The 26617-nt window shown below is 46.0% G+C and overlaps 1 protein-coding gene across 2 annotated transcripts in view; it reads left to right on the top strand.

The window, feature by feature from the left end:
* Positions 1-14380: 14380 nt before the first annotated feature.
* The window catches only part of ME3 (malic enzyme 3), a 130234-nt gene continuing 117997 nt past the window's right edge, over positions 14381-26617 (top strand). For both annotated transcript variants that reach the window (XM_053306378.1, XM_053306379.1), the window contains exons 1-2: positions 14381-14523; positions 14739-14978. In XM_053306378.1, coding sequence (XP_053162353.1) covers positions 14781-14978 — 198 coding nt within the window. In that variant the 5' untranslated portion in view covers positions 14381-14523; positions 14739-14780. The remainder of the gene's footprint in view (positions 14524-14738; positions 14979-26617) is intronic.

Below are 26617 nucleotides of genomic sequence, written 5' to 3'. Positions count from 1 at the left end.
AGACAAGACTCTTAAAAATAGAGGTGAAATACAGGTTATGCATCACCTTAAATGGTGCAGCAGGAAAATGCTTGACTAACAAGCAGAAGGTTGCCGGTTCAAATCCCCACTGGTACTATATCGGGCAGCAGCAATAGAGGAAGATGCTGAAAGGCATCATCTCATACTGCATGGGAGGAGGCAATGGTAAACCCCTCCAGTATGCTACCAAAGAAAACCACAGGGCTCTGTGGGCACTGGGAGTCGACATCGACTTGACAGCACACTTTACCTACGTACAGGTTATATCCTTATTTATCTCAAAGGAAGAAGACTTTGAATTCAAGATAACACCCTGATTTCTAAATAAAAATAACTTTGGGGGAACAACATCAGGCCACCCAAGGTTGGGAAACCCTGTTCTGCAGAATCAGTTCAGAGTTGGCAGTTGTGGAGTGGATCTGAAGCTCTCATTGATCTTGATGTGGGAAACACCCTTTCCAGTCCTTTTCCTCCTCCCTTCCGCTCCTCCTAGCAAGCAAACAAACAAAAAAAAGGGCAAAATTGTTTGTCTTTCTGTCAGCTTATCTCTTCCTGAGGCAGCCAAGCTGCCAATTCCTGGATTCCTGTTCAGAACTGTTTGCAGCTGCTCAGTTTCAAAACTGGGGAATTTGGGAGCATATAGAGGGGACAGACACATCCCTAACATACTTGTTATATTTGTATATGCAATTTGTTCTATTTCATTACTACATTTTTGCCCTGGATTTCCAAAAGAGCTCGAGGAAGTTTGCAACATGCATTTAAAATCAAATACAATAAAAATCACATTTCTGAAAGCACAAAATAAATGGAGATTAAAAACCAACCCAAGCTACCCCACAGCATAAAACTCTGAAGTAATTTCATAAGCCAGCATTTCCTAGCAACCAAAATCTTTCCTAAATAGATGAGATTTATATGATGATCAGGAAGCCATGGAGGTATCCAGTCACAATCCAGTATCCAAGAAAAGAGAGCTGGCCTTGTGGTAGCAAGCATGACTTGTCCCCTTAGCTAAGCAGGGTCTGCCCTGGTTGCATATGAATAGGAGACTAGAAGTGTGAGCACAGTAAGATATTCCCCTCAGGGGATGAAGCCGCTCTGGGAAGGGCATCTAGGTTTCAAGTTTCTTCCCTGGTTTCTCCAAGATAGGGCTAAGAGAGACTCCTGCCTGCAACCTTGGAGAAGCCGCTGCCAGTCTGTGAAGACAATACTGAGCTAGATAGACCAATGGTCCCCATTAAGCCAGTATATGGCAGCTTCCTATGTATATGGCAGCTCAGTATATGGCAGCTTCCTATGTTCCTAATCCTCTTGAGGGAGGCAGTGCCACAAACCAGGGCCACCACTGAGAAGGTCCTGATTTTGCCTCTTGAAGCCTGTACTTATAACAAAGGAATACAGAACTGGGTACTCAATTAGCTTATTTGGACCAAGTTTTTAATGGCTTGATCTCTATTCACACACATTATATTCAGCACATGTACGACTTGTGTACAGTGTATACACATACAGATCTGTACAATTAAATTCACACATTAGCCCTAGTCAGACATTCTGTTGTATGAGTGTACAGATGTCTGTACCCTTGAACATGTGTTTGTGTGAATGACTGTACCTGCTTTCATTTTTACAGTGAACCTGTGTACAGGCCCATCAAATGCATGGTACAGATAGAAAATGTATTGCCGTACCTGTGTTCAACATAACATGTAAATAACTGTACCTGTGTATTATTTTATTTATTACATTTATATCCTGCTCTTCCTCCAAGGAGCCCAGAGTGGTGTGCATGGTTTTATGTTTATCCTCACAACAACCCTGTGAGGTAGGTTAGGCTGAGAGACAAGTGATTGGCCCAGAGTCCCTCAGTGAGTTTCATGGATTAATGGGGATTGGAACCCGGGTCACTCCAGTCCTAGTCCAACACTCTAACCACTACACGATGCAGGCTCGCATCCTGGCATCAATACCCTGCACTCCTCATGTGCTACATTAAGGGATATCTGGAGGCTGGGTTTCATTTTCTCGGCCTCCAGAGATCCGTGCTGGTTCTCATCCTGTGTAGAGATCTAGACTTGTGTAGACTGTACACTTGCGTCCAATATAATGTCTGAATAGGGCTATTATGTTAAATGCATGTACAGTAGTACTCCTCCTATCTGTACCCTGCATTTGAGGGGGCCTGTGCCCAGGTTCAGTTTTCAAATGAACACATATACAGTCATTCACACAAAAGTATGTATATGTGTACAGATATCTGAACGCAGATACTGAACAAGTTGCTCTGTTAAGACCTAATCTGACTACTTTCCTTTCACTGTAATCTTTATTGATAATTACCATCCTCACAAGTTAGCCCACTTCAGCCTTTAGCGTCCACATGTCTGCCATCTTGAATCAGGGTGGATGACATCATTTAAAACGACGCCACTGAGGCGCCCCTTTGTGTCCCTAAAGCCAGTGGTGCACCTACCTGATTTTGGAGCCCAGACCGCTGCTGCTGCTGCCACTACGAAACCCCACCACTGCTGTGAGGACTCCTGCTGCCGCGAGACCCAGCCGCGCTGAACCCCGGCTTTCCTGTATTTTTATCCGCCATGTGCGGGAATGGGAGTGAGCCAAGCAGACCTCCCCTCACCGTGGGGGTGGTCAGAACGGCCACTGGGCCTGCACAGTTCGAATAGATCATCGCAAGCCCATGATGTCACAGGCTTACAACGATCTATTCGAACTGTCCAGGCGCACAGCACAGTTTTCGAGGGCTGTTGGGCCGGCCAACTGAGCCCAGAGGCTGCTTCGCCCACCACTGCTGGCGGGGGGGGAAGCCTGCATATGACGGATGGGAGCTAAAATTACAGAAAAGTTGTGGCCCGGTGTGGCAGGGTACAGCGGTGGAATGGATACAGGGTGGTGGCAGGAGGCCGCCCACCCAGACCTTGGAGCCCACAGACCAGGGCCCCAACATTCAGGTGTAAAAGCGCCTCTGCCTACAGCTGTAGCAAATTTGGTTCAAATTGGTTAGGCGGTTCACAAATTGGTTCTACGCGTCTAACCAGGCCTGTCCTTAGGACGGGGCGACCAGGGCGATTGCCCCAGCCCCTGCACTGGGACAGGGCCCGTAGGGGAGCAGCCTGCCCTGCAAAACATGACCTTCCTCCCCAATCCCAGCTCAGCCAACCTGTAGAGCTGCAGCCTGCAGGAGTCGTACATAGGCCAGCCTGCTATCCAACAGCTACTTGCACAAGAGGAGAGGCTGCTACAGTTTCTTTTCCCCAGACCGACTCTCACCTGTTCAACGGGTAGGCGGGACTTCCAAGGGCTTCTCTGGTGGAGCAGGCCTCCCTGAGCCTCCCAGTTTCCTGAAGCTCTCTCCAGTCCCTGAAGCTCTCCAACCAGGTGGCAGAGTGGCCAGCACTGGCTGCCCACCAGAGCACTGTGCACAACCTCTGGCCACCCTGCCCTACAACCCTGAGCTGTGCAGAGAACTTGTGCCTTCCTCCTCCTTCTCAGAGTCAGCAATGAAAGGTATGGGATTTTCCTTTTTCCATAATTCCCCACCCCCTTGTCTATTTCTGGAATGGTTTCCTACAGGGCTTTGATATCGGGCACAGATATCGGGCAGGGTGGGAGGGCTCTGAATATTGAAATGGATAGGGTAAATTGCTTATTTTGAATTTTAAAAAATGGGGGGGGAGTCCTACAAGTGGCTTGTTTCACAGCAGAAAATTACAAAAACCTCTGGAACTGAAGCCCCCCCCCCCCGGACCATCATTCCACTCCCATGTGGAGGAATCTGCCCTTTGCCTTAATAAAAAAGGGTAAAAGCACCCCACTTTTTGCCCCACTCTTTTGATCACCTGGAATGACTTGGCATAAGGCTTTGATATCGGGCACAGATATAGGGCAGGGTGGGAGAGCTCTGAATGTTGAAATTGAAATGGTTTGGACAAATTGTTTGATCTTAATATTTTTTGAATTTTTTCTAAAAATATCAAAAAAAAAAGTCCTATAAGTGGCTTGTTTCATGACTTTTAATATATTTTCCTACTGCAGTACAGCTGCCAGAAAGAGTTCTCTCTATCCATAGAATACTTCATAACTAGTGAAAGTAGGGCTAACTGTAAACATCTAAATAAACTTCATTTATTTTCTTTGTACATGCACTATGCTCAAGTTGGTTTGCAATCCTGAATGTCTGAGTGAGATCTGTGAAGCAAGGGGCATGTTTTAACCTTTACCCCTTACAAATGCACTATATGACCAAGCTGGTTGGACATGTCCAAAAACCTCACTCACTTACTCACTCACATTATTTACACAGTATGTCATCAGTCAATATGGTTTTGTAATAATACAAAATGTTAAAGGGGCCCCCACACATGCTGATTCACCCCCAGCCCCGCACCCCCCTAGGGACAGCCCTGCATCTACCATCTTGAATCAGTGTGGATGACATCATCATAAACCTCGCCATTGAGGTGTCCCTATGTGTCCCTACAATTGTGCCCAGTTTGGTTCATCTTGGTCCAGGCATTGCAAAGTTGACAGGGGACACACACAGAATGCCAAGTGATCTCATGAGCTTACTTTCCTTAAGGAAAGAAGGCTAAAAATGGCTTTGGAGTCACACAAAACCTTAAAACCGTACTCTGCCTGTGACTTTTGCTTCTTTATGGAGGCTCTCCTTTAGGGGTGTGCACGGAACCGCCAATTGCGGTCTGGCACTGGGGTGGGGGGGTCCCTTTAAGAGCGGCGGGAGGGTTTACTTACCCCTCCCGCCGCTTTCCCAATCTTTTGCCGTAATCCGTAGAGTAATTGGGGTGGCAGGACACCTCCCTGCCGCCCCTTCCCCGACGTTGCTTCTAAAGACTCCCAGGAGTCCTTTGCGCACGCGCGCAAGATCAGGAAAGTGGCGGGAGGGGTAAGTAAACCCTCCCGCCACTCTTAAAGGGACCCCCCCACCCGAACCGGACCGCCCAGGTCCGGACCAGTCCGGAGGCTATTTTAATGCCCTCCGGACCGGTCCGGGCCCATCCCTACTCTCCTTCATGTTTCCTCCCCATCTGAGGCAGAGGCACTCTTAGCCCTGGACCTCTGGGCTGAGGTCCAGGGCCTCCACAGCCCCTGGGGGCCCCCAAATCCTTTTTAGTCTGTCCCAGGTGGTGATTGCCCAGCTGAACATGATGATGCTTAATTTGTAGGGTCTTGGGAGCCTCCACAGGTCTTTAGGTCCAGGCTCCAAAATTTCCTAGATGCACCTCTCATCTGAGGTGTGAATGGAGGTATCCATAAGGGACAGGACGAGGCCTTCTCAACTGCGACCACCCTGGAGAGCTACACCCAACTCCCTTGCTGCCTGCCTTCAGAAGGCCAGTGAATATATATTGAACAGGGAAACTTTCTAGGTCTTTTCAAGTGGCCTCACTAGAATTTGTGTTATTCTGCTGTCTTGGTGCTGTTGGCTTACCTTTAATGTATTACGTTTATCTGAAAATAAGCGACCTCGTGTGCATGTGTAACCTGCCACAAAAGTGCTGTAGTGAGTTCAGGCTGGTAGGTGTGGTTAAGGAGTAGCAGGCGCTGTCAGGGGTAGAACAAGATCCCAGAGGGAGAGATTGGAAGGAGGACTGTACTGTCTTATGGATGAGACACAGAAACTGAATAAGCCTTAACCTCTTGATTAAGTGAGCAGTTATGCATTTACTTACAAGTGCAGCCAGATTTATTTTGGTTGTCATTTATTATGTGTGTGTATTATTTAATTAGCCACCTAATGGCGCAGTGGGGAAATAACTTGCCTAGGGAGCAAGAGGTTGCTGGTTCAAATCCCTGCTGTTATGTTTCCCAGACTAAGGGAAACACCTATATCAGGCAGCAGCGATATAGGAAGATGCTGAAAGGCATAACCTCACACTGTGCAGGAGATGGCAATGGTCAACCCTTCCTGTATCCTACCAAAGACAACCACAGGGCTCTGTAGTTACCTGGAGTCGACACCGACTCAACAAGGCACAGCTTTGCCTTTTATATTATTTAATTACAGGGCATTGCATAACCTTATTTCCTCTTGTGGGCCTTATTGGAAAGCTGCTACAGTTTGGAGGAACAGAGGAGAGTGGATTGCCTCTGCAGAGTTGAGAGGAAACTCAGCCTTTCTGCAAAATAAAGATGCTTTGATATATTTTTATTTTATTTTATTACAAAGTTACTTGGACCAGCTGAAAAGAAAAGAGGGATGGGATATATAAGACTACGTTCTGTTAAATGTTATTGATTTCTGCCAGTGTATGTCCTGCACATATATGCATATATACTTTTTAACTTTAACTTGCTCCCCCCCCCCTTTGTTCTTCAAAGTCACCTGTTTGGGCCATTAAGAACTCACTATGTGTTATACATGCCTGGACAGAAAGATGCAATAAAAATTAATAAACAAAGCTAACATTTTTTTAAGATTGTAAGCCCTTTGGGGACAGGGAACCATTTTATTTATTTATTTATATCGACGTAAATCGCTTTGGGAACTTTTGTTGAAAAGCAGTATATAATTATTTGTCATATTCGCATTCCCTCCAACATTTAACCAATGACAATAGGGATATGCCTATAAATGTGTAGGGGGTGTGGCCAAGCATCCAAGGAGGCCTATGCCACCCAGCTTTCACCACAAGCATGCCACAAATGGAAAGCAGGTCATAAAGTGCCTGCAGAGAGCTGGTCTTGTGGTAGCAAGCATGACTTGTCCCCATAGCTAAGCAGAGTCTGCCCTGGTTGCATTTGAATGGGAGACTTGATGTGTGAGCACTGCAAGATATTCCCCTCAGGGGATGAAGCTGCTCTGGGAAGAGCAGAAGGTTTCAAGTTCCCTCCCTGGCTTCTCTAAGATAGGGCTGAGAGAGATTCCTGCCTGCAACCTTGGAGAAGCCGCTGCCAGTCTGTGAAGACAATACTGAGCTAGATAGACCAATGGTCTGACTCAGTATATGGCAGTTTCCTATGTTCCTATGTTCCTATGACCAAAGCAGATGAGCCCATTTCAGACCTTCCAACATTTCATAGATGAAAACAGAGACACCCTTGTAAGAACCAATTCTCATACCAAGAATGGCTGCCCAAGCCCCCTACCCACTCTCTCACACTGCTGAAAACTGGATCCCACCCTCTAGTTGCTGTGCATTGCCTACTGCATTAGTGTTGTCCACCCATTTATGTGCAGGATCACTAGAGACATGATGCACCCACCCACCCACTCGGAAAGTTAATTTCTAGAGATTCTGGGATGGGAACTGAATCCTGAAGAATGACAACTCCAGCAATTCACATGAAAACATAGGAACAGAGGAAGCTGCCGTATACTGAATCAGACCATTGGTCCATCTAGCTCAGTATTGTCTACACAGACTAGCAGGAGCTTCTGCTTCTCCAAGGTTGCAGGCAGGAATCTCTCTCAGCCCTATCTTGGAGATAGGGCCAGGGAGGGAACCAGGGACGCCAGGGAGGGAACTCTGCCAGGGAGGGAACTTGGAACCTTCTGCTCTTCCCAGAGCGGCTTCATCCCCTGAGGGGAATATCTGACAGTGCTCACACTTCTAGTCTCCTATTCAAATGCAAACCAGGGCAGACCCTCCTTTGCTAAGAGGACAATGCATGTTTGCTACCACAAAACCAACTCTCCTCCCTCAAAATTAAAAAAAAAATACATAGGAACATAGGAAGCTGCCGTATACTGTGTCAGACCATTGGTCCATCCAGCTCAGCACCGTCCATCGGAGCATAGGTAACTGCCTTGTACAGAGTCAGGGTCCATTTAGCTCAGTAAGTATTGTCTGCACTGATTGGCAGCGGCTTTCCAAGATTTCAGGAAGGAGCCTTTCCCAGCCCTACCTGGATGTGCTACCAGGGATTGAACCTGGGACCTCCTGCATGCAAAGCAGATGCTCTACCACTGAGCTTCAGCCCATCTTCTTATTTAACACAATTAAACAAGGCATCCCCAAGAGGCTAAGCAAGGACAAAATAGGGACAGTGATTAGCCAGGGACAAATTCCAGAAAATAAGGACTGCCTCAATAAATAGGGACAGCTGGAGACAATTAGCTAAGGTTTAAGGCTTCATACTAATACGGCACGGCATGAAAAATGATGAATTAAAAAGGCCTGCTTGGCATAGTACATTCGAAGTTGCAAAATAGGTACAAAAAAACCTTTGGCTTGGCTCATTCTTGTGTCTTCAGAAGCAAAGCCAGTAAAAGACAGCCAGTGAACTCTGATATGAAGAAATCAGGAGGCAAACTTTCCCATGGTCATGGAGATAAGCACTATCACCTGCTAATGTCTGGAGATCATCGCAGTTATTAAAGACACAGGAACATTGGGAGCTGCCTTAGACTGTGTCAGACCCTTGGTCCATCCAGCTCAGTATTGTCTACACTCAGTATTGTCTACAGACAGCTCTCCAAGGCTTCAGGCAGGAGTCTTTGCCAGCCCTACCTCCCTGGGACTTTTACACACACAGACAGCAGGCTTTACCGCAAGTTTACTGAGAGGCTTTACTGCATTGTCCCCACAAAATTATTTATTTGTTTGTTTGATTGATTTATATACCGCCCTTCCAAAATGGCTCAGGGTGGTTTACAGCACGATCAAAACAATTAAAACAAGTTAACAGTTAAAATCAAACTATAAAACAGAATAAAACCAATTAAACAGTTCAAACAGCTAAAAAAAACCCTGGAAATCATGGCAGCAATTTAAAACAGTTTGTCAAGCATTTAAAAACCCTGGAAGGCCAGGCCAAGCAGATAGGTTTTAAGGGCTCCCCTGAAGGACAATAATGATCTCAAATTATAAATTTCTGCCTCACTAATGAGCAAATAGTGGATTTTTTTGCCCTGGATATAAATCAGGCTAACTCTAACACACAGTGAAAAATCCAAATTGTGTGTGAACTGCTTCTCGACAACTTGCAAGGACTTTGGGGTAAATCTGGTAGATAGGTGAATACACCCCCTCCATTCTGGAGGAGATGTGAGTTAAAGGGCTTTTAAAGCCCTGTGTGAAAAACTTCCTGGAGATGCTGCCAGGGATTGAACCTGTGACCGTCTGCATGCAAAGCAGATACTCTACCACTGAGCTATGGCCCCACCCCTACCACAGGGGCAGGGATCTATACAAGTTTATTGTTATTGGCCACATGCTCTGCAGCCTTCCAGAGGCAGAAGAAGATCTGGGGTCCACAAGGAGCCTTCAGCATCCCTATGCTGAAGGCTTCTTGTGCAGCAGATTGAGCACACAGAGAGGGTGGGGGACTATTTCTGCATCTCTCCCCTCCCTCCAAAGTCCTTTCCTCGTGCATAAATATGTTCCTGACTGCTGCGCAGCTCAGAGGTATCAGTATCCCCCCTGTCCACGGCTTCGATCGAGGCCCTGGATACTATCCCGGTCTGCCTTGGGCTGCCCTTTGACTGGGAAGCTCTTTTCTACACCATCCGTCTAACAGCCAATGGTCCTGATTGTAAAAGGGGCTGGCTTGCAGCCTGGAACAAACCAGAGGTCCATGAAGAGTGTGGGTTCAGACACAGCATGCACCTAAGGTGAAGCATTCCAGGAGGTCACAAGTCAACCTCAATTCTTGGTCACACCTCTAGGTTTCCTTCCTGGAGGGGACATGCAGTTCCTGCCACAGGGTGGGTTCACATGATCGCGGACAACTGGGTAACCAAGATTGTAAGTCAGTTTCGTGCAAGGTGTGCACCCGCCCAGGACCTCTGATGATGGCTCAGGGAAGCTATTAAAGTGGGTAAAGCGGAAGTCAGGCAGATCCAACCTACAGAACCGCCTCTCCCACCCAGTTACTTCCCGTCCTGTTAGATAATCTAAGATGGTTCTTTTGTCGGTCCCTGATTTTCGAGAGGTTTGGAGTTCTAGGATCCGCAAAAGGGCCTTTTCGGTTGCTGCCCCACTTCTTTGGAATGCTCTTCCCCTTCAGATTCGTCTAGCCCCTTCCTTACTGATCTTCAAATCTCTATTGAAGACTTTTATTTTTCGCCAAGTTTTTGTCCTGTAGTTTACTTTATTTGTTTTTCATTAGCTACTTAAGTTTATAATTTAGAATGCAATCTTTAATGTTGCCTTATTTACATGTTTTTGTACACCGCCCGGAGTCTTTGGAGTTGGCGGTATATTAACTGTTTCTAATAAATAAATAAATAAACAAACAAACAAATCCATGGGCACTATATAACAGGCATTGAAAAGAGAAACAGCTGTGCAAGAGCACAGGCTGGGTGTAACTGTCCACTTGCATAGCTTCCATTCATTGCAATTAAGTCTGTGCAAAAGAACTGCCCACTGGTTGTTCCCCATGGTAACTACAAAAAGAGGGTGCTGTCTGGATGTTCTGCCTCAGCTACCAAAAGGTCTTGGGACTGGCTTTGCCATCTGTTGATCCACGCAAGAAACTATATTTCTAGCATGCTGCTACAGCCTCTGTGATATCTCATTCATACACACGTGGGCCCAGGATTAAGCCCACAGCACAACAGACTCCCCACTGCGCTTTTCATTTCTTACGTGAGGCCATTAGGTATAACAGTGACAACTCCTGACAACTGGAAATGCAAACTGGCCCAATTAAAGCTAATTAGCAGGCTCTGCAAAAATTATATATACAAGGACTGACTGAGCAACCAAGTGAACAGCAGAGTTGTCCTGCTCCCTCCCTCTGTGGGGTGAACACAGTTTATATAAGGATTAGTTCAGTCATTGTGTGGAGGTGTAACAAGTGACCGAGTTCAGTGGAGGACATCAGTCCTTCTTCATCAGTCCTGAAATTCTTCTCCCTCTCCCATAACACTAGAACCAGGGGTCATCCCATGAAATTAATTGCCGGGAAATCTAGAACCAGCAAACGGAAGTACTTTTTCACTCAATGCATCATCCACTTGTGGAATTCTCTGCCATGAGATGTGGTGACAGCCAACAACCTGGATGGCTTTAAGAAGAGTTTGGATAACTTCATGGAGGAGAGGTCTATCAATGGCTACTAGTCGGAGGGCTGTGGGCCACCTCCAGCCTCAAAGGCAGGATGCCTCTGAGTACCAGTTGAAGGGGAGTAACAGTAGGAGAGGGCATGCCCTCAACTTCTGCCTGTAGGCTTCCAGTGGCATCTGGTGGGCCACTGTGTGAAACAGGATGCTGGACTAGATGGGCCTTGGGCCTGCAGGGCGGTTCTTAAGTTCTTATGAGTCCCCACTTCTGTACTGCTTTCCTCTGTCCAGGCAGAGCTCCTGCCTCCTCTTGCCCAGACTTCTGAATCCAGGTGAAATGTGTCACACATGATTGGGCCCATAGGGTAGCTAAAGGTAAAGTGTGCTGTCAAGTTGATGTCAACTCCTGGTGCCCACAGAGCCCTGTGGTTGTCTTTGGTAGAATACAGGAGGGGTTTACCATTGCCTCCTCCCATGCAGTATGAGATGATGCCTTTCAGCATCTTCCTCTATTGCTGCTGCCTGATATAGGTGTTTCCCATAATCTGGGAAACATACCAGCGGGGATTCAAACCGGAAACCTCTGGCTTGCTAATCAAGTCATTTCCCCACTGCGCCATTAGGTGAATTGACCTGGAGGCTCATAGGATCAGCATCAATCTCCAGGTCATTTTGAAAGCAATGCTGGAGATTTTTAATGGCTTGATATTATAAAAAATACTAGGAAAATATTTGGGACTGACATACAAGGCTGCCTTCTACTGAGTCAGACCTTTAGTCCATCTTGCTCAACATTGTCTGCACTGACTGGCAGCAGCTTTCCAATGTTTCAGGCAAGAGTCTTGCCCAGCCCTACCAGGAAGTTTGCTTAAAATCTTTGCTTAAAAAGTAATGCTTAAAATCACCATGTGGAAAAAATGGAGCCTTGCCATGTACCAGAAAGCGGTTTACATCCGGACTTACCTGATACTCCCGGTGCATAACCTGGCGGTAGTCTATCCTCCCCCGCTCGATCTCCTTTGGAGAGTTGAAAGCCAGATCTTCCGTCTAGTATGGCACACAGCGTCCTTCCCTTTGGCCCGTGCGGTAGCATTTAAGGAGGTTGAGCGGTGAGGCCTAGCCCTACCTGCCCTGCAACCCTATTTTGTAACTGAATTCATGTCCTACAATTTTGGAAACTGGATTTTCGTGAATGTCCATGATATGTCCAACCTCCTGCAAAAAACCTGGGTCTCGCTTTTCGCTCTGCGTTGGCGCAAGTCAGCATGGGGCATAGCATGGTGGGGGAAAGGATCTTCAATGGCAATATCACACAAGTATTAAAAAGAGAACACCCAGACTAGGGAGATTTGTTATTGAGAGATTTGTTACTTGAGAGATTTGTTATTCACACTTAAAAAATGGAAGGTTGAACCGGATCTATTTAAAGGATCCTCCTCAATTAAGCAGCTAAGGAAAACAATTTATGGAGAGATTCTAGAAGTGGGTTTCTTAAAACCTGATTTAGAATGTAAACGCTACCAACACTGCACTTCACAGTACTTGTTGCAACCCGATCACCCTATCGCTCTCTTTAAAGAGAAAAAAGTCCCTTTCCATTTATGGGAAACAAGGTGGCGCTTATACCATCAAGTACTACCACTTAATGCGGCTAAGCCATGGCTCCCAGAGGACGAGCAAGAGTGTCCTAAAATCACCTGCAAACAGAAAGCTAGTGAGCTAGGCAAAACATTCAGGGAAACCCACTCACATTTCTTAAAAGAGTGTGTGGTAGCCAAAAGAGTGTGGCAGGGAGTAAGCAAGCTGTTAGAGTGGCCTGATTTGGAAAAACAGACTTGGGAAGTACTAACATCGGGTTTGAGCGATAGAACCTCCTTTCGAGGTCCCAGAAAGAAACCGTCAAGGAAACGGGACAGAACGGGTGCCCCCATACTAGGGAATTTGAACGTTCCCCTTCTCGTAATCCAGTTAGTAAACCTGTATGTCATTTATGCAATGCTCCTGCATAGGAATAGGGAGGGAAGACGCGACCAAGAGGTTCACGCAGATGAGACAGTAAATCTCTTCTGGAAAAGTTTGTATGGTTATGTGCAAAAAGACAAGAGTATCTCTTCTAAACAGCAATGGGACAAATTGTGGAAATGGATGTCGGACGTAACCCCCCCGATTACCTGATGTGCCTTGTAATCCCCCACCCCCGAGTTACAGTACTACCTGCATATACTTCATAACGTGTGTTTCCAAATTCTTGCGTGTAAATCTTTGTAGATATATCATGTACAAACAACCACTTTGTATATAATTGTGCTTTGGCAACGTACTGTATGCTTTGGTAGTTTGTTGGTTCAATAAAAAAATCTTGTCCTATCAAAAAAAAAAAAATCTTGTCCTACCAGGGAGTTTTTCCACACAGGGCTTTTAGCTTGCATCTCCTCCAGAATGGAGGGTGTGCATTCACATATTGGCCAGATTTACCCTGAAGTCTCTGCAGGGTATTGGGGAGCATTTCACACACGGTTCGGGTTTTTCATTGTGCATTAGAATGTAGCCCGATTTATATCCAGGGTACAAAAAAATCCATTTTGGTGTCAGTTTTGTGGGGCAACTTTGAACTCACAGTAAAGCCTAGGGGTGTGCACAGAACCGGCTGGTCTGGTTTGGTTTGAGTCCGAACTAGACCAGGCTAGTTCAGTCCGCACCCCCTCGAACACCCCCCGCCTTCAGTTTGGTCAGGGGGGAGGGGAGGTTTAGTGAGGTTTTTTTTTTTTTAATTTAACTTACCCCCTCTGGGGGAGTTGTCTGAGGCGCGGGTGTGTGTGTGTGTGTTCAGCTCCCTTATGTCATAAACTGGCCACTCTTCAGCCTTTCCCCCTTGGCACAGTTGGCCATTTTGGAGGTCGCCGTGCCAGTACAATAGGCCAAGCAGAGGCCTACTGCGCTAGTGCAATAGGGTCCAGGCCAAGTAGCGGCCTCCAGAACGGCATCTTCCCTACTGTATGTTCCTATGCCATGCTTATGCATACCCAAAGGCATCTGGCCACTGCTGAAAAGACTAGATGGCCCTTACAGCAAGGGAATTCCTATGTTCACAGCCCATTCTCGCCAAGCGGCTCCCGTGCAACACCCATCCGTGGCTGCAAACCCCAGCGAGACACAGCTTCTCCTCTCCCTGCTGCCTGCCCGGCAGCGTAACCATCTCTCCCCGAAAGAGAGAAGCCGCGAATCCATCCAGGCAGAGGGCTAATTGGAGCAACTCCTTCTTCTTCCTCCTCCTCCTCCTTCCCGGAGCATCAATTCCTTAACAGGTGATGGGGGGAGGGGGGGGAGGCGGCGGAGGCGCCGTGATTACGCCACCGCCCGTCTCCGGGTTGCAGAGCGGCCACAGGATCTGCTTCCTGGGGTTTGCTTTCGTTTCGGCGGGGTCGCCTCCTCCAAGGCTGCTGGATGCACTTGCCGGCTGAGGAAGAAGGCAGACAGCCTGAGCCGAGGGAGCAAAAAAGCAAGCGGCAAAAGTAAGCGGCGTGCTTTTTTCTTTCTTTTTTTTCTTGGTTTTGCACTCTTTGTCTGCAGGCAGGATAGAGGGGCGTGTTTGTTTGTTGGGGAGGGGGGACTTTAGTCCTGCAGGTAACCCCCCAGATCCTCTCCCGCTGTATGGGTACTGCTGGCAGGAGGACGCATCTTGCTCCACCTGCCCATCACCTTTTGCATGTATGTCTTGTTTAAACAGGTCAGGCGGAAGACCTCCGGCGGCTCCTCTGAGCAGGACAGGATGCTGGTCCCAGTTTTCAGCAGAAGAGGTAGCCACCTCCTTCGGATTACGGGGGGCTTGCAGAGGCTGCCGCTTTCCAGCTTGCCCCGGAGTAGAGGCTGCCGCTCCGGACTGCGAGAGCCCTGCCCTTCGCTAACGAAAGCGACCGGGATCAAAAAGAGGGGCTATGACATCACCAGGAACCCCCAACTCAACAAGGTCAGACTGAGCCACGCCTCTCTGGGAATGTCTGCAGGCTTTTTTTTTTTTGGTCCTTGTTTGCTGCTCTGACAGTTCCCTGGAATGCTGGAGTTCAGTGGGGGGTCTGTCGTGTGTACTGCGGCTGCGTCTGCACACTTTGGGAAATGATGCTACAGGAGCATGAAGTGTGGCACGATGGTGCACAACAAAACTTTGCTTTGCGCTGTGCAGGTTTTTCTGCCAATCTTTCTCAAAACGGCTGCTGCCCTAGGTGCATTTACCCGAATCGAAGATGACCTTGAATTTAAGACAACTCTCTTTAAAAACACAAGTTATAGGTTATTTTACTGAAAAGGAAGAGAACCCTGAATTTAAGATGATCCCCAATTTCTAATAATTTCGGGGGGACGGGGACCTAGTCTTGGATTCATGTTCCTCGCCCTTGCAAGGAGAACCTTGCGAGGGTTGCCTTGTTTCTCCCCGAGAGCCTTCAGGGCCTGTCAGCTCCTGTCTCCGCTGACCAACTCATCCTTGGCCAGATCGCCCTATAAATAAGGCCCTGCATTTAGGCCACTCTCTTGGGACAACTTCGGACCACCTGAAGACATTGGACTACAACCCCCATAATTCCCGACAACTGGCCACTATGGCTGGGGATGATGGGAATTGTAGTCCAAAAACAGCTGGAGGGCCCAAGTTGTGCAGCCCTGGGTGAGAAAGATGCATGGAGGATAGGGCTTTTAATGGCTACTAGCCCTGACAGCTGCATATTTCCACCAGAATCAGAAGGGGCATGCCCCTAACACCAGGAGCTAGAGAACATTTGCAGGAGTGGGTAGGTTACCCTCTTTCCCCTGATTTTTGGCTTCTCACCCGGCCAGATACACTGTGTGAAGCTGGATGCTGGATTAGAGGGGCCTTTGGCCTGATCCAGCAGAGCATTTCTTCTTCTTCTTCTTCTTCTTTATTCGATTTCTATACCGCCCTTCCAAAAATGGTTCAGGGCGGTTTACACAGAGAAATAATAAATAAATAAGATGGATCCCTGTCCCCAAAGGATTCACAATCTAAAAAGAAATATAAGGTAGACACCAGCAGCAGTCACTGGAGGTACTGTGCTGGGGGTGGATAGGGCCAGTACTCTCCCCCTGATAAATAAAAAAGAATCACCATGTTAAAAGGTGCCTCTTTGCCAAGTTAGCAGGGGTTTCTTATGTTCTTGTATTCTTATTTCTTGGTTGTATTTACATACTACCTTTCTGCCTGGGTATCCAAGGTTTCTAGTTCTTTAAATGTGAAATCGGCAGCAACAAAATAAGTCTTCCAAAAGATAAAAATAGAGCTGACATCTTACAGGTGGTCCTGAATGCTTCCCCTTGGGGAACAACTCCTTCTGCATACAAAACAGAGTTCTAAATGTGTTACATTTTTTAATTGCTGTTTTTATAGTTGGTTTTATTTTGTTGTGTGTTTGTGAATTGCCGAGAGCCTTTGGAGTCAGGCAGTATATAAATTAAATAAATAAAACAAAACAAAACTAGCATTTAATCAATCAATTACGTTTTTATACCGCCAAATTATGAAATCGTATGGTGGGTTACAACAAAACATACAAAAGAGAAGCCAGGTTAGAATCCTTCTCCCCAACATTCACTGATCTTCATGAAAAGAACTTTCTTCAATGGGGAAAACTACCCCACCCCAACCCACCCCACCAAGTGCAGCAGCCCATAAGCATGGTGACCAACTCTTTTGTTGTTGTGAATTGGACCTTCATCATCACCATTATTACACTTCCTTTGGCTCTGCTGTCAGTGTGGTTGGTAGCAGAAGGAATAATTTATGTACTTTGGAGCGAAGTTTTCCCTATCTTTTGGAGAAGTGCCATTGCAAGCTCTGCAAATATATAGTTCACGAGTCAGCACGTGGTAGGATATTGGCATAATAGTGTCTTTTCAGCTTTTCCGCTGAATAATAATAATAATTTCCCGCTATAATAATAATAGGTCTCCTTTGCATCTTTTCTAAGCCCTGCAGAAAAAATGCAGGTTAAAGTTCAAAAATTTGTTTTCTGAATCATTGTTGTTATTGTTTTGTTACTGTGATATCCTTGTGTGCATTGCTGTAAATTTATTTATATTCCAAGCAAGGTGGCTTGTGATCCAAAAATCATATACACACCATAGAAATGAAGTAACAATAACATCCAAAATCTTAAAAGCCTCCATAATGATCTCAGCCTCAGTACAGTTCGGCCAGCCCTGAAGTTAAAATTGCTTTTAAAAAATGATCCTCTTGAATGTGCACTTGTATGCATGGTGGAGAATAAAATACGCACATCAGCAAAACAGCAGAAGTTGCTTTAGTTAGCAAATGTGCAAAACCATGCTAAGGTTCAGTCTAGGAGATAGACTTAGGGCCTTAATAACCTGGCTTAGTAGGCTCAACAGGTAAAAGGTCAATTACATGGAAAAAGAAGATATTTTCCTCATCCCCATAGAATCCTAGAGTTGGAGGGATTGTGTTAGCCATCTAGTCCAAAACTCTGCTCGATGAAGAGAATTCAGAAGCTGACATGCAGAGCGAGGATGAACTGGTGCAGTAAGAGAGCAGCCTAACAGAACTTCCCAATTAACTGCACTGGTGCAGCGGGGAAGTGGAAATTTTTGACACTCTCCCCTTCCCAAGGAAGTACTCCATGTCACCCCAAAATATGTCCCTGCGAGCTACACAACCCTCGGGGACACATTTTCAGGTGGCACAATTAGGACATATCCAACAGATGACTGTTCAACCTTTACTTGGACATCCAGAAAGGAGGAGCACACCATCCCCTAGTAATTGTTGTTGAATTATTCTTATTAAGAAGTTTCTCCTAACGTTCATCCAATATCCTCCTGCAACTCAAGTCTATTAGATCTGGAGCAGCAGAGAACAAATCTTTCCCCTTTCGTGTGATAGACCTTTATGTATTTCAAGGGTACTATCACATCTCCCCTCAGTTTTCTCTTCTCCAGGCTAAATCTGTCTAGTTCCTTCAACCTTCCTCATACGAACAACCTTCCGCTTGTTTTCTGGATCCTCACCATCTTTGTTGCCCTTCTCTGAGCCTGTTCCAATTTGTGTGCATCCTTTTTTCAATGCAGCACCCAGAACTGGACACAGTTTTCTAGAAGAAGTCTTACTAGTGTGGAATAAAGTGGAACTATTGCTTCTCATGACTTGGAAACAGTGGTTCTATTTATGCAGCTGAGAATGGCATTCGCTTTTTTTGCAGTTACATCACATTGCTGACTCATGTTCAGCTTGTGATCAGCTGCAATCCTGTGATCCTTTTCAAATGGGCTACTGCTGAGCCAGTTATCTCCTACCCCTATACGTGTGTGTGTGTGTGTGTGTGTGGTATTTTTGCCAAAGTGCAGAATTTTGCATTTGTCTTGGTTGAATTTTGTTGTGTTCGATTCAGTGTTCCATTCTAGCAAGGTCATTTTGAATGTTATTTCTGTCTTCTGATGTGCTAGCTTTTAGCACTTTTGTGTCATTGCAAATTTGATGACAAATCAGCAGCCACTCAAAATTGCTGTGTATGTTTTGTAGGTGGCATGGTAAATGTGGATTAGATTAGATTCACATTTAACCTACTGCCTAGCCTTAAAGTGTCTTGGGGAAATGGCTCCAATCAGGAGTGGATGAACATATGAATATGGAATCCAGTTACTCCCTCTTCGGCCCAGATTAAGGAGAACTTTCTCAAAGTTTTCCATAGATGGTACCTGACCCCAGTAAAAATAACATACATCCAAAAGACTGCTCTCTGCTTTGCTGGAGTGGTTGCAGGATGAAGGGAGCCTATTTACATTTTTGGTGAACTTGTCCTAGGGTCTCATCCTTTTGAACAGAAGTATTCAAGGAGATGAGCAGGATTATAAACCAGAATATAGGAGTATGCCCCCAGCTTGCATTAGTAAATGTATTTTCTGGGGTCAATACAGATGTGACATCACAAAAAATTGCATACATGGTAACTGCTGCCAGGTTAGCTACAGCCAAACATTGGAAAAGTCAAACTGTCAATGGACATCTGGTAGAAGAACCTATGGCATATTGTGATCTCAGAAAAGCTAACCCATGTTATTCAGTCCCGTTCAAACCAGACTACAAAATAATGCTTTTTATGTAATTTGGTCTGATTTTATTCTTTACACCAATTGGGAAAACTATAGTTGTTTTCTCACCGCAGACAATATTAGATTTTGGATGGATTGTTGAATCGGGGTTTGTTGTATTATGTTTTGCTGTTTGTGTTTGGATCAATATTGTTTAGCGTTGTAAATTTATTTTAATACAGTTAATTTTAAAGAAAGTAAAGGTGAATTAGTTCTGGAAGAAGTATATGATTATCGGCTATGTCATGTCTGCATAAATTCGCTCCACTCACACTCTCAGTTTGCTTCTTTGGTTGCTGAATTGGCATTCAAGCCTGTGGCCTAGAAACACAAAATGCTGCCTTACTCTCCATCAGACCATTGGTCCACCTAGTTCCGTGTTGTCTACACTAACTGAAACTCTCCAAGGTTTCAGGTAGGCATTTTCCCAAGCCCTACCTGGAGATTCCAGGGATTGAACCTGAGACCTTATGCTTGCAAAGCAGATGCTGAATGGATTCAGATGACATGGGAAATGCCACATCTCTGGTCCCGGGGTTTGGTGATGAGCCCAACATCCAGTGGGGAGCGATAAACCAACATTGGTTGTGTCCTCTGAACCCATCAATGTCAACTTGTTCCTCTAGAGTCTGTAATCAATAATTGAAGTTGCTTTCAGATGTCAGGTCCAGAACCGAAAGTCAGGCAGAACAAGCCAACATTGGTGGGTTTGAACGACATTACCACTGTTGACTTATCACCCCCGTACCAGAAGTTGGGCTTGCTGCCGAACTCCAGGAACTGAAGATTTGGCATTTTGTAATCTGTAAAGTGTGTAATCTGTAAAGTAAAGGTAAAGTGTGCCGTCAAGTCAATGTCGACTCGTGGCGACCACAGAGCCCTGTGGTTGTCTTTGGTAGAATACAGGGGTGTGGTTACCATTGCCATCTCCTGCACAGTATGAGATAATGCCTTTCAGCATATCCCTATATCACTGCTGCCCGATATAAGTGTTTCCCATAGTCTACCAGCGGGAATTCAAACCAGCAACCTCTGGCTTGCTAATCAAGTCATTTCCCTGCTGCACCATTAGGTGGCTATCTGTAATCTGTACCCCTTAGCTATGGTCACATCCCCAGGCCCAGAACCCCATTGCATAGAGCAACTACTTCCCTGCCCTCTGCCTGTACCAGTTGCTTCCTGTTGATCATTAATGTGTTGAACTGAACTGAAACTGAAAGGGGGAGTTTATTGATGGTATAGTCATCCTCCTAACTCAAGGGTTCTAAAAAGGGGGGGGGTCACGACACCCTGGGTTGCGGGGTCGCAAAGGACTTGAAAGAGGGTCAGGAGGGAACTGTTTGGAGACAGAGCCTCACCAGACATCTCCAATCCATGGGGACAGACAGGGATGACAGAAGGCCTATGGAAGACAGAAGGTCTATGGGAGGAGAGCTGCTCTTGTGGTAGCAAGCATGGGTTGTCCCCTTTGCTAAGCAGGGTCCACTCTGGTTTGCATTTGAATGGGAGACTACTTGTGAGCCCTGTAAGATATTCCCCTTAGGGGATGGGGCCGCTCTGGGAAGAGCACCTGCATGCTTGCATGCAGAAGGTTCCAAGTTCCCTCCCTGGCGTCTCCAATATAGGGCTGAGGAAGACTCCTGCCTGCAACCTTGGAGAAGGTACTGCCAGTCTGTGTCAACAATACCGAGTGAGATGAACCAACGGTCTGACTTAGTATAAGGCAGCTTCTTATGTTCCTACGGCAGAGAAGGAGACAGAGACTGACAACCGTCTGGCTTCTCTGCCTCTCACAAGGCTGAGGGCAGACAGACCAGAAGAGAGTTCCCTCTCCGGAGACGGGCTCTAGCAAGTGTCTGCTGAGAGGGAACTCTCTTCTGGCAGTACGGCTGTGCCTGCAGTTGTCCTTGCCAGCGATGGGTAAGCCAGGTGATAGTTGGCTCTTGTCTCCCTGTTTGCCTCCTGAGTCCCTGTGTCTCTGAGACATTGAAGCAGCTCTTTGGGACTGCTTTAAATTCCCAGCATGGTCTCTCCCTGAATTTTGGATTAGATTACAGGCCGAATACAAAGCTGTGTAAATACCCATTCTTCTCTTTGCAGCATCCTGCTTGTAGGAATCGGAGTTTTCAGAAGCTGCCACTATAAAGAGCAAATATTGATTAAAAACAAAAACCCTAAGCCCAGAATTAGATTGGCAGTCTGAAATGAAAAGCTCAGGTTTGAAAAATGTGCTTTATCTTCTTCACCTAATCATGGTGGGGGGGCATGTTAAACATTGTTTTAGGGGCCATAGTATCAAAAGGTTTGAGAACCTCTGGTCTAGTTGCCTTTTCCCCCAAGAATGCCCCCCGGGAACTTGCCTTATAGCAAGTCAGAACATTGGTCTGTCTAGCTTGGTATTTTCTACACAGACTGGCAGCAGCTACACCGAGGGACAGGAGTCTCTCTCTACCCTATTTGGAGATGCCAGGGAGGGAACCTGGAACTTTCTGCATGCAAGCAGGCAGATGCTCTTCCCAGAGCGGCCTGGTCCCTTAAGGGGAATATCTTACAGTGCTCAAACTTCTAGTCTCCCCTTCAAATGCAAACCAGGGTGGGCCCTGCTTAGCAAAGGGGACAATTCATGCTTGCTACCACAAGACCAGCTCTTCTTCCACTGACAATGCTACATGAAATTCTTTCCTGAGAACTTTTGCTTGACCGTAAAGGAGGTGGCATTAAGTATGTTGCAACTGCTAATGCAGCCACTGTGGTTTCCATTTGTTGACCAAAAAAAACTGTAGTTGGGAGCTCCCTGAAATAAAAGCCTATGCTGTGTACTGATGGAGTTTTGAGTGAAAGGATTTAGAAGTTGTTTTAGTGAGTCTGTGGCTTCGGGAGCAGGGGATTTCCTTATATAAGCAAAATCAAGGTGGTATGTCAGGCTGAATTATTGGTGTGTTCTGAAGGATGACTCCCTGCTTTCCGTCCCGGTTCAGAGACGTGTTCCTTCTGCAATTCCCAGAACTTGAACTGGCTGTCGTATTAGCTGACACTCAAACATTTTCAAGGTCTTTCCTGGGAAGAGTTAACTTGAGGACAGCCAGTGTACTTCTTGGAAAGGATATTCTTTTCTCTCTCTCATGTAAAATAGTGATTATTTTTAACTGCTTCTGAATCTTAACAGAATAAAATAGCAGGGGAAATAGAACTTTTAATATGCAGTTAAAAGCTGAGAGTCAGATTACTGAACCACTTATTTTGAACCAGTTACAACTGTTTGTGTTTAAGCTTTCTGTTCAGGCTAAAAGCAATCAAGATATTTTTACTTCAGATTCAGTTTGGGTTTACTAAAAAAAACTTCTCAAAACTGGTTTCTAGGTTTGGATTCAGATTTGGATAACCACCCTGTTGCTGTTAGCCAAGGCACATTTATTTCATGAATTAAAATTCAAGGGGCATAAGAACATAAGAAGAGCCCTGCCGGATCAAGCCCAAGTACCATCTAGTCCAACATCCTGTTTCACACAGTGGCCCACCAGATGCCGCTGGAAGCCACAGGCAGGAGTTAAGGGCATGCCCTCTCTCCTGCTGTGACTCCCCTGCAACTGGTACTCAGAGGCATCCTGCCATTGAGGCTGGAGGTGGCCTATAGCCCTCCAGCTAGTAGCTGTTGATAGACCTCTTCTCCATTACATTAGCCAAACCCCTCTTGAAGCCATCCAGGTTGTTGGCTGTCACCACATCTTGTGGCAGAGAATTCCACAAGTTGATTATGCATTGTGTGAAAAAATACTTCCGCTTTCTAAATTTCCTGGCAATCAATTTCATGGGATGACCTCTGGATCTAGTGTTCATTACCTTCTTCAAAGATGGTCATCCCTGTTGTCTCTGCATGAGTACCTGACCTGAGCTGAAGCATGCAGAGATTCAACATACACTCTCCTTTGAGAGTGGATCACTCTGCTCTGTCTCTGCATCAGATGTGATTGGATGATCCAGTTCCACCCAAAGCAGAGGCTTGGCAGAATTAACTGGCCCCAAAGGAGGCTGACTGGAAAGAGGCAAGGCTAGAATAACAATTTGTGTAGAGGCGTAACAGACTGCTGCCTCAATGGGTCATTGGGGCTCCCAAGAGCTTTAATTATTTCATTAATCTGTTTTTCATGGCACACAATCAGTTTCCCCTTAAGGCAAAGTAGCATACCCCTGCACATGATTTGGAGATTACTGGACTAGGATAATTGCTACCCATCTGTATTTTTTTTTCCTTCTCAGGAAAAGACATGGTAACATCATCATTTGGAAGGTACCAAAAATGAAATATCAACTCAGAAGATTAATTAGGGTGCACATATAATGCTCATGCTCTTTTTCATTTTCTTAAGGTTTTCTGTTCTTCTAGTGAGCCACCTAATGGCGCAGGGGGGAAATGCTTGACCAACAAGCAGAAGGTTGCTGGTTCAAATCCCCACTGGTATGATATCGGGCAGCAGTGATCTAGGAAGATGTTGAAAACATCATCTCATACTGCGTGGGAGGAGGCAATGGTAAACCCCTCCTATATTCTACCAAAGAAAACCACAGGGCTCTGTGGTCACCAGGAGTCAATATCAACTTGATGACACTCTTTACCTTACACCTTAAGTGGTGCAGCGGGGAAATGCTTGATGAACAAGCAGAGGGTTGCTGGTTTGAATCCCCACTGGTACTATATTGGACAGCAGTGATATAGGAAGATGCTGAAAGGCATCATCTCATACTATGCGTGAGGAGGCAATGGGAAACCCCATGTATTCTACCAAAAGAAAACCACAGGGCTCTGTGGGTGCCAGGAGTCGATATCAGTTTGACGGCATACTTCACTGTACCTTTAATGCTCATTTAAGTCTTCTTTTTTCTTTAATAATCTGAGTTAACCAAGAATGATTTCATCATGCAGTTTTAAAAATTGGACTAAATGATCCATGGAATCCTGTCCTTTCCTTTCCAAGCTCATGATGGATGAATATTGGCATTTCAATGAAGCCTGTAGCTAGGGTGGGTCAAGCAGGCTGTGGTGGCTCAGACCACATCTTTGAGAAGCATGGACTGAATTTTCTGAGATGGTGCACAATGGGAGATCTGTTCTTGCCGAATCCCTTTGCAGGAGGAGTTCATGGGACAGTAAAAGGATCCAAACAGGATGGCCACTGGCTACATTCAACCCAGCAGAATTGTATTTGTCCCTTGGTGACCCTTCTAAATTTTAACCAGTGAGGTATAATAAAAGCGTTACTGGAAGTTTCACTTACAAAGAAAAGAGAAGTGTTTTCAAGTTGTACAAAATAGGTTCCACATTTTAATGCTCTGCCTCTCTCTTTTTGGATTTTGCATGCAATATGTAAGTGGGTATATTTGTCTTTAATTATTTGCAGGTGTACGCTTGAGCTCCATAATTGTAAAGCAGGGGTTGGCAGAAGGTTCTCCTTGCAGATAGAACTAGTGGCAGATCTCTGGGTTCTTCTGTCAGATCTGGAAGGGTTTCCAACCCCCAGTTGTTCAACTATTGCAGCAACAACCTCTTCCCTTTCTCCTGCTCTTCTCAGTAGGAAAAGAAACACAGCCACCTAATGGCGGAACGGGAAAATGACTTGCCTAGGGAGCAAGAGATTGCCGGCAGTGGTCCCTCTAACTTTTTTTCATCTCTGTGTGGAATGAGTTTTGTTCTGGTTGGCAGTGTGTGCACACATGCATTCAGAATGGAGCCTTTCTGATTCAACCTGAGCGGGATCTAAAATGAACTGAGCGGACATCCAAAAATTTGTGAGTGCACGTGCGCACGCCTTAGAGGGAACAGCGGTTGCTAGTTCGAATCTCCGCTAGTCTGTTTCCCAGACTATGGGAAAAACCTATATCGGGCAGCAGTGATATAGGAAGATGCTGAAAGGCATCATCTCATACTGAGAGGTTGGTGGCAACGGTAAACCCTCCTGTATTACCAAAAAGAAAAGCACAGGGCTCTGTGGTCACCAGGAGTCAACACCGACTCGACGGCACACTTTAATTTACTTTTCTTTTTAAAAGGAAGTTTATCAAGCTCCTTTAAAACAACTCTATGTTTAAAAAACGGCTGCTACAGTCATGAAAATAATGTTGGACAGGTCTGAACAGCCTCCACATGGAAGCACCAGTTTATACAATTAGCACCCTCAGGGGAGAGAATGGTCCACTTTGCTAAGCAGAGTCTGCCCTGGTTTGCATTTGGATGGGTGACTACATGTGAGCACTGTCTGCTGTAAGATAAGGATGTGACCATGGCTCAGTGGTAGAGCAGCTGCTTGCATGCAGACAGTCCCAGGTTCAATCCCTGGCCTCTCCATATATGGCTGGGAGAGATGCCCGCCTGAAACCTTGGAGTGCTGCTGGCAGTCAGGGTAGACGATACTGAGCTGGATGAACCAATGGTCGGACTCAGTAGAAGGCAGCTTCCCAAGATGGTGTAGGGTATTTTGTAAATGTGGTGCTAGCTGTATTCTTCATTTCTCCAAAGGATGGCACTAGCTTTGAAAACTGACTTAGTTTTCTGAATTGAAATTCCATTGTAAAGGATAATTAAATAAGGGGTGGGGGCATAGTTCAGTGGTAGAGAGCTCTGCTTTGCATCAAGAAGGTCCCAACTTCAGTCCCTGGCAGCATCTCCAGGTAGGGATGGGAACGAGCCCTGCCTGGAACCTTGGAGAGCCGCTGCCAATCAGATTAGACCAGGCCTGCTCAATTTAGGCCCCACGGCTGTGTTTGAAATACAGCTCCCATCATCCCCAGCCACAGAGGCCAATAGCCAGGGAATTACGGGAGCTGTAGGCCAACATCTGCAAGAGGGCCAATGTTGAGCAGCCCTGGATTAGACGATACTGGGCTGGGTGGACCAATGCTCCAAGGTGATATGAGGTAGCTTCCTATGTTCCTATGAAGTGTGGTGGCAGCGTTCACATTCCCAGAACGTGTTGCATGAGAGCTGCTGAATATTGTGGCTCAACAGAGTGACCTGAAATCTCTGCGAGGGCCCACGCCTTATGTAATGTGAAAACCTTCCGGAGATCTTGGCGGGAATAAGGCCTGAGCATCTGTGTTTACACTTCATCTGAGATTGAGTCATGACTCAGTTGTTTGAGGGCAGTTGGCCACAAGTGTGAATCAGCCACAAGGCACTCTGAACCGTGGCACGGCCGTCTTTCAGCATTTGGTAAAAATGTTCAGGCTGCATCACGAGACATGCCCGATTCCAGCAGAGTTGTGGAACAGAAAAGGATTTAAGGTCTGTGTGTTCTTTGTGGTTAACACCCCAGTCCCAAACCCATGTTGACACATCCCATTGATTTAATGGTCATGTCCAACAAAACGTGCCTACAGCTGCCGTTTAAAGAGATCTGCATTGCAGCTTAACCAGAAGAATACTTTGCCATGTGTGCTTAATTTAGGAATGGAAAACCCCTTGTTCAGCCACACGATCAACTGCACAGCCATGCAAAA

This window comes from Hemicordylus capensis, chromosome 3, assembly GCF_027244095.1.
Source record: "Hemicordylus capensis ecotype Gifberg chromosome 3, rHemCap1.1.pri, whole genome shotgun sequence".
Lineage (NCBI taxonomy): Eukaryota > Metazoa > Chordata > Lepidosauria > Squamata > Cordylidae > Hemicordylus > Hemicordylus capensis.
This window is presented reverse-complemented; position numbering and strand designations above follow the sequence as displayed.